The 9,092-nt window shown below is 36.8% G+C and overlaps 1 protein-coding gene across 6 annotated transcripts in view; it reads right to left on the bottom strand.

Moving 5' to 3' along the window:
* The window catches only part of WAC (WW domain containing adaptor with coiled-coil), a 71,154-nt gene that overhangs the window by 61,153 nt on the left and 909 nt on the right, over positions 1 to 9,092 (bottom strand). For 2 of the 6 annotated variants that reach the window (XM_012732752.1, XM_012732753.1), the window contains exons 1-3: positions 8,917 to 9,024; positions 8,497 to 8,533; positions 6,746 to 6,959 (exon numbers count right to left, since the gene is read on the bottom strand). In XM_012732752.1, the coding sequence (XP_012588206.1) occupies positions 6,746 to 6,959; positions 8,497 to 8,533; positions 8,917 to 8,957 (292 nt within the window). In that variant the 5' untranslated portion in view covers positions 8,958 to 9,024. Of the gene's footprint in view, positions 1 to 6,745; positions 6,960 to 8,496; positions 8,534 to 8,916; positions 9,029 to 9,092 lie in introns of those variants that run through there. The other 4 variants (XM_004693052.2, XM_004693055.2, XM_004693053.2 and 1 more) reach the window with 4 other exon arrangements.

Raw genomic sequence — 9,092 nt, 5'->3', positions numbered from 1 at the left:
CCTCTGGCCTGTGCCCCACTTCTGTATGCACAAATAAATAAATCTTTAAAAAAAAAAATAAATACACCAACCACCCTCATCCTAAGCTTCTTTTTAAACACAATTACTCCTAAGAGCCAATTTTAAAGAAAACTTTGCTATTACGTATTGTCAACCAGAGTATACCATACTCTGTGAAATATTTTTCAAACAGACAAAAATCCAATGAAGTTTACCACTGAACTTGCTCAGAAAAGCCTGATGGCATGGGGCAAGACTGGACATCCAAGTGCCTAAGACAGCCAAGGCAACAGCAGTAGCTCTATATTAGTAGCAAATAACCACCCTTTCAGGCTCCTAACTGAACCACCATGAAGAAGCACAACAAGGGATGGAAAAAAGAAAACTGAAATTTTAAATTAACTTTCAATTTAGTATTTACAAACTGGAGATCTAGGTAAAGTACACACAAAAGGAGGAGAGAAAATTAACCCTGGACAAAAATGAATGTGAATCCAAGGTAATTCAGATGGCACCAAAGAACAGGAAGCTTTAAAAGCTTTTCAGGTAATTCTAACACAGATTCAATTTTGAGGAAATTACCCTGAAACCTGTGTGCTGGTTCTTGAATCCATCTATACGGATAATCTCTGAACTGCAAAGTCCTGGGTGTAAGCAGGAACTAAGTGAGAACTGCCTTGCAGGCCCCCCTCATGTGGCCCTCTCCTTAGGATCCTCAGCTGGCAATTAAAATGCCTGACATTTCTGACCTGACTCAGAAGGAAGCAGTAGCTTGAGCACCTAGGGTCCCTGACCTAACACTCTTCTTAACTAGTCAAAGGAGTAAAAGTAAATTCAGTAATGTGTGACAATTCAGGTTAATTTAAATGCTTTAGAAGTATTTCAAAATACCTAATGTAACCCCAAAATTAATGGAGTGGAGACAAAAAGTCAATTAGTAGTGATTAAAGATGACTAATTACTTTATCACAGTCCCTATTTAATAATCTCAGGCTGATATTATCACAATGGTCTGTAGAATATATTCTATTGCATACATAGAAAAAATATAAAAAATAAAAGTCTAACACAATATGAAATAATTCTGGAAAGGTTAAAGAATCATTTTTCTATTAAACATATGATTAACTCCAAATAATACAATTTGAGGTAATTTTATTTCATTTTCTGTATTTCCTGGCTTTTTTTTCTGTAACAAATTTATACTAACAAAGAGAAAGCAGTTCAAGATCCACCTATTCCAACGTTGTCTAACAGAAATATGTGTTACTACAGAAATAAAGTATATGTAAGCTTTTCTGCAGAGAAACAGGAATGTGTAAAGGCGCAGAGGAACTTACAAAATACACAGACACACACATCTCAAACATCTATCATCATAGGAGTTATGAGTCATAGCCATTCTCAAGGGTGTTACAACTTTCAGGCTATTTCACAGTAGCTCACAAACGACAGCCCTTCCATAAGTTAACTTCAGATGTGTCATGGCAAAGTGTCATGTACAATGGATTGTTAATATATTCCTTAACTATGTAGTAAGTATAATATTTACAATATTTTAGATCCTGTATTTTCAAACTGTGTTATCGACAGTGTTTTTGAATACTTTGCCCCAGCCACATTTTTCTCCTAAGTCTTGTGGTGCAATTTACACAGGATGGTGACTTCCAGGAACACGTCATGTTACAGCAGAACGACTTTAAGTAATGACACTAGGTCACATTAAGTAGAGAGTGTGAAATAAAAGACACGATGGTGATGGCCATTTCAAACTCATCAGGATGCAGGAAGGAAGGCACAACAGGGTGACATTTCAACAGACATACTATTGAAGTATGTACCAGGACAAGACAGACAGACAAATGGAACAACCCAGAAAAAAGCCTAACATACAGAACCTTGAAGCAAGAACAAACTTCTTACTTTAGGGCCACTCTTCTGAAAAGAAAAACTGCAATCATCACACTGACAATGTGATAACTTAGTGGAGAACTGGCCAAATATATTGTATCATGTCCGTGCCCTGGTTTTGATATTTTACTATAATTAGGTAAGATATAACCTAATTATTTTATCACAGTCCCTATTTAATAATCTAATTATTAAATAGGTAAGATATAACCTAATTATAGTAAGGGGTAATGGGGTGAAAAATTTTGAGAACAGAAGTCAAATCACCTTTAAACTAATTTGTCCCACCCACCAAATACTTTTTCAATATGCCTAAGTGTCTTAGGTCTGACAGTGTATACGATTTATCTGAGTAAATTTTCCCTCATTTTGTGACATTGAAAAGAATACCTTCTACCTTCTAAGACCAACATGAAGATCAAGTAAGACTGTTCATTTTTATAGTACTTTCTAACATGACAAATGCAAACCATATCCTCACTTATTCAAACCTCAGTTATCTGAATCAAACCATAGGGCAATAATGCACAAGTACAGTCTACTATCCAGTAGGAAACGATTCAATTACTAACAATATTTAAAAACTATTAAAATACCAATTATCCCAAAATGGTGAGTGAACAACTCCTTCAAATGTCATAGTAACTTTTTTGTTGAAATCAAGTGAAAATAGATTCCCAAATTACTCCAGACATGGCTAAATGAAAAAATAAGACAAACTTTCACTATATACCTAAAAACCTTAAAATCTTTAATGTGGTACATATACACAATGGAATATTACTCCGCAATCAAAAAAGAGAAACACATGTCTTTTGCAGCAACTTGGATGGAGCTGGAAAAGATCATGCTTAGTGAGATAAGCCAGAAAGAGAAAGAAAAATACCAGATGGTTTCATTCATAGCAGGAGTATAATGGACCAGGCGAGAAAATAACAAAAATAATGAACAACCATATACCAGAGACATTTTGTGGGGGTGGAGGGGGTAATGGGATCAAAAATGGAGGCGGGGGAAGGGAGAGAAATGCACGGGACTATGGTGGTGGCACATGGGTGATTTGGTGATGGGAAACCCGCGGGGATTATAATCGAGATGGAAAAAAAAATATGTGCAAAATGATGTAAAAATAAACTTTTGTAATAAAAAAAAAGTATTGGAAACACCAAAAAAAAAACCAAACCTTAAAATCTTTAAAAACAATGAGGACCTTTCCATTAAGGACAATTTTAAGACTCAAAAGACACTTGTATATTACTTCAAAAGCTACGTGGGTCCACTAAATCTAACAAATCAAGGACTTTTTTTCAGTTAACCAATTAAAATCTCTCTCCAGAAAAGATATGTTTAGTAAGTATTCCAAATATATCTTACAACAATTTTCTCACAGTTAATTCTGAGGAGAGAAAAATGGCACAACCCCCAAGAGGCTGAAATTTTGTGGCTCAGTTTTTACAGAATAAAGTAAAAATACCTTTCATTCCTAAACATATTTGCACAACTGACGTGTGCAACAAGGGGGTTAATCAGAACTAAGTGAACAGTTAGTTGAAGTTATAAAACTTGACTCCCCCAAAACTAAGTATTATTAACAGCCATTAATATAGTATTTTGTGTGTTAGATTGTATTCTTAAAATCAAGTACTATCTAAAGAAAACAATGTCAAGAAAAATCTTAAGAGAAAATGTATTTATAGTATTGTACAATCAATGTACTTGTTCAGTAAGCTAGCTTTGCCAGTTTATAAGAAAACTGCCGTAAGTAGACCCAGACAGTTCAAACCTGTGTTATTCAAGGTTCAACTGTACTAACATCACTCTTTTAAAGTTTCTTGGTAAAATTACAACTGAGAACCAGTCTTCAAGAATAACTGATTTAACTAAATGGAAAGCATGTTACAATTCCATAAAAGACCGCAGTTAACCTGTACTGTGTGTATATGCTATATGCTTCTGACATTCAGATGTCAACTGTATCTTGAAAAAACACAGAAATTATAAAAAATAAAGGTAATGATTATAACTCAAGATTGTGACTATTAAAAATTTTTGATTGTTTTACAAATAGATTATAGAGTAAATAAAGACAATCTCACCAAGTTAAAGGACTATTTTGTAAATTAGAGTCGCATATAACTTTCCATAACTTGTTAATAGTTTACATTCCTTTTAACAACCCTAAGGGACATCTCTAATTCTCTGTACTTACTATGGTGCAGTATGACCAGCTAAAGATGGGACAATCCTCCTCAATCCTTTTCTTATCTTTGATAGTAATCCAAGATACCATTAAAGGAAACCAATTATTGAAAACTGCCCATGTTTTGGACCAATGCCAGTAGTGCCCCAGTAGTGTCCAGTCTTGAAAAGCACAAACAAATCTTAAAAATAGCCCATTTGTTTAACTTGCTTTGTAAAAGACAAGTTACCAATTATAACACATAGGTTCTTAAGTTATTAGATATTGTCAATGTAAAATTTCTGAAGTCATTAGATTTTTTAAAAATCCTAAGTTGAAAAAAAGTAAAATTAGTTCTATAATTATAGTACCTGTTCTTACGTTACTTATACAGCCCATGCTAAGAGCACATATATTCCAACTCACCTACATTTGACTTTGGATAACAGTTCTAATCTTCTGAATACAAATATTTTATATATCTGAAATTCATACTGGGAAAAAAATCTACAGGCATACATAAAATCTCATAAAATCATAGACATACACTTTACAAAGCTTAGTATTAAACACATATTAGCAATAAAAGAAAACACCTGAGTCAAGTATGACTAAGTACTAAATAATGGAAGATGCCATTGTATCACATAAAAGACAGAATTACACAGGACTCCAGAATGTAGATTTTGTATTTAATGATATTATAGTCTCATATAATATACAGGATATGGCAGCCAGGTATATTAGATTTGGGACAGAAATGGAGCCGGTATGTTCACAGGGTTAAAAGGTACCAGAGGAAGACAAGCAAGCAAGCCATTAAGATGGAAATTTTCAAGTGAGGTTGTAACTTAACAAAAGCCAGCACCAGGGATCTAGAGTTCACGTAGAAATAAAATGAAAAACCAAATGAAGAATAAAGAAATACAGAAAAAGCGAGCGGTTAAAAACACCACTAACTCTTAAGAGTAACTTCTTTAAGTACAGCTTCAAAACCAGGATTGCGTCTTAGTAACTTTACTTCCAGGAATATCACATAATTGTTAATTAACCTGTGGACACCCAATGTTTGTTGAATGAATTAGCAACACATTATTCCTGGGATCATTTCAACTGTAAAAGAATTTAGCCAGCATGCTTAACTGTAAATATAGGAAAGCATTTACAGAAAGAAATTTTCCAGAGCATCAAAAGTGAATTCTTTCTCAACTTGCAGATATAAATTAACTGAATAAACACTAAGAAAACCTGAGCTAAGAATCTATGAGGAGATCCGTAGTTACATCCTAATTTGTCACAATCACCAAAATTTAAAAAATACAATAGAGTACAAAAAGAACCTGCCCAAGAGCTAACACTTGACATACACAACAGAAGAGTGCTTGATAACACAACACTATGGAAAACTTACCCACAAACTGAAATCAATAGTTAAAATTACCTTGCTGCCAAAGAACTTCTCTTTAATAATCATACCCACCTGCTACTGCTACTCACAAAAATAAGGTTTCTCTCTGCATAAGCACAAAGCTACTATGTTCAACAGAAAACTAAATTTCTCCCATGCAATGACCCTGCAAATCATTCTATCTCAATGCAATCGTCTGACCATTAATTTCCTCAACCAGGTAGCTTTGTAGAAGATAATGTTTCCTAACTATGTAAGTTATAATGAATAAGTAATGTTGACTTCTAGTCGATAAGGCCAAAAGAGCACCAAAAGATGAAGGGTATTTTTTAAAGTAAAGTACTGAGAAGCCAAGTTGACATTCAGAGGTAGGAATTCACAATGTACTCTATTTAGTTTCCCTAGAAATTTATAAAAGCATACTCAACATTCAGTATTTTATCCCAAATATGTTACCTATTAAATTAGATCTCATAATGGGAAAAAACAGGCATGTCTTAATTATTTTAGTGAAAATGGTTTACTCCCCAATGCATGCTATAGACAAAAAAATCTGTTATTTTGGTAAATTTGGGACAATTAGTGTCAGAAAATAGTTCACTGTGTGTCTGCCTCATGCCAGAAAGACCTTGAAGCAAGCTAATAAAAAAAAAAAAAAGGGATACATCAATATGCAAAAGAAATCAGGCTAACTTTAAAAAGTCAAATATTTAAATGAACACAGTATAGAAGATACACTCATGAAAGCCTAGAGAATATGGAAATTAAAATTTTAAATGTTTACAACAGAAATCCAAAAGGAATTACAAATGCTTCTTTAACTTGTGAACTGTATCAGTAAATCTATTAAGTTTTTAAACTCATTATCATTAGAAGACTTGAACGCTTAAATGCAAACACAATAAAGATCTCAAAATAAATCAAGTAAATGGAAATCTACTTGAAAATGTTTAATTTCTTTCTTGGAAAAAAGTCCAGTATTTCTGTTATTCTCAGTGAAACATTTAGCACACTATATTCACAAATACATCCTTTATGGTCAGCTACTTGATTCCATTTTTAGATGCTCAAGTCAGCACCTTATTTGTAAAGCAGCTTGTTTAGTCAAGAATTGAGGGAAATCTTGATACAAACCATGTGGTCAAATGCCCACACTGGAAATACTACCACCTACTGTTTCATATAGAGATCTTGATAAAAACATTATATAAACAAAATGAAATTTCAACAACAAAAAAACTACTCACCACCATCCCTCTCTCTAATTCTGTGAATATGCACATTTTTGGCCTTATTGTGACCTGTGCTGTCACTATACTTGTTTTCAGGACTATCAGATCTCCGCAACATTTTATTTGGTGGTGAAGGATCTGCGGCGTCTCGCATTTTTTCATGTCTGTGATCACCACTACTGGGGTGACTCTTCGATGAATACTTAAGTGCCTGTAAAACATCACCCCCCCAAAGAAACAGAAAAAGAATTGAAACTTAAAAGTCCCAAATTACTTTTATCATAAACATGGATGTACTGATTTTAAGTTTATGAATTATATCAACAAAATTAAAATTTCCATTATCAATTATTCCTTTAAGTTATTCAGACAAGATGTACTGATTTTAAGTTTATGAATTATATCAACAAAATTAAAATTTCCATTTTCAATTATTCCTTTAAGTTATTCAGACAAGAACGGACTAAGAATCATTACAAAGCTCCTCATACAAATGATACTTTTAAAACAAAAGGGAAAAAACCTCCAGTACGTGATCTCAAAAACACAAGAAATTAAAGACATTTGTATGTTAATTCCTCGATCAGCTTTTCTGGAAATTAAAAAGTTTAAAGACAAGTAAAAACTGAATACTACATAATGTATTTTTACTGTATAGCTGATAAACAGACACAAGCATAAATAACAATCATGTTGCAAACCTACAAAACCACAAAGTGTCAGTCTCACCAATTATTTGATAGAAATAAAGCATTTCGTACTTAACTACTCTTGCAGATGTGTGAAGCAATTTTCTGGCATACTGAGCTATACATTTAACATAACATAATGGAATTCTCTCAAACACTGGTTTAGTTATTGTAAGATATTTTTTAAGACAACCATGCTATCGCAATCTCTTACAATGTGCAATTACGTTTCAAAGGGGCAGGCCCAATAGGGTTGAATGGCTTCCATATCCAAAAGTAACAAAGTCTTACACATCAGGGGAGCTAGGGCTTTAACTTCTGCTTTAGCTCAGCAAGCCAGTAACAACAACCAGCTTACACAGATAGCTTTTAAGTGATCTGATGTAAGGACTACTTACTTCTGGTGTCATCTCAGTTAGCAAACATTTATAAAAATCCCCCCCTCCCCAAAAACAGGAGCCACTTTCTAGCATAATTTTTAAAAACTGCAACTGCAGTAACCAAAACGAACCTAGGTACCTAGAGCCATAGCCATTAAAAAGAGCTATCCAAGTACCCAAAGACCTCAAGCCTTGCAGAAACAAAAGCACTTTCACTAAGGCAATTGCTTGCAACCAAAAATAAATAAAATGTTAAGGAACAGTGGTTAAAACCGACCTACAAGTTGCCAATCAATTAGCAGTTTCTTCCCAGGCCCTTCATCTAACCACATTATTTTGACGTTAACTTTTAGCTTCCCCAAACAATGAATAGGGTTCAGAAATCACCTATCACCTTATCCCAATGACTCCTGACACCCAAATAATCAAGCCAGGTGCTTCTTGGCTGCTAATTTTTTTTTCCTTCCTAAAAAGAAACCTGGACTTCGTGCAGTCACCCGTCAAAATAAGTCACTCAACGTTGCCGGAGAGCGCTAATGAGCCCAAACACAGAATTTTCAGGGGACCCCGCGGTGCTAGTTCGGATTTGTTGCACCGAAGGGCCTGTAGCGACTTGTGAAGCCTGCGCTCGAGTAGCAGTTCCTCCCTTCCCCCGCCGTCCCCCCATCCACTCCTCCACCCCAGCCTCGGCTGGTACCTGGTAAGGCTGCGAGTCCCCCCTCCGGTCGTGACAGCTGAAAAACAGGAAGAGAGACGGCGACATAAGACATCTGGGGTGGGGGGAAGGAAGCAAACGCGTTCCCCCCCCCCGGGCCCCTCCCCGCGGGAGACCTACCACACGCCCCGGCGACGGGCGCACACACACCCCGAACACCCCGCTCAAAGGCGGCCGGGAGGGGGGGACGCGGTCCGCGGCCGGCCCCCGCTCCCTCTCACTCCCTCGGCCCTCGCCCGCTCGCGCGGCCTCTCCTCCTCCCCAGCCCGATCCGGATCAGGGTTAACAACAAAAATGGCGGCTCGGCCAGCACCAGATAAGGAGGAACAGCCCCCCCCGCCGCCGCCGCCCCCCGCCCCCCGCCCCCGCGGCGGCCCGGCCCGAAACGAAAAGACGATTTACCCATCACTGAGTCTCTGCTGTTTCCTCGCATACATTACCATCAATGCCCGGCCTGTGAGTGTGTGTCGGGGGAGGGGGAGAGCGGCCGCGAGAAGCGGGCGGGCGCGCGGGCGCGCGGGCGGGTCCCCTGGGGCGGGTGGGTGCGGTCAGGGCCTCTGCCTTCCCATGGAGCCCGA

The sequence above is a fragment of the Condylura cristata genome, unplaced genomic scaffold (assembly GCF_000260355.1).
Source record: "Condylura cristata isolate star-nosed mole 26May11 unplaced genomic scaffold, ConCri1.0 scaffold00035, whole genome shotgun sequence".
NCBI classification, from domain to species: domain Eukaryota; kingdom Metazoa; phylum Chordata; class Mammalia; order Eulipotyphla; family Talpidae; genus Condylura; species Condylura cristata.
The sequence above is the reverse complement of the archived record's forward strand: the minus strand, read 5'-3'. Positions and strand labels throughout refer to the sequence as shown.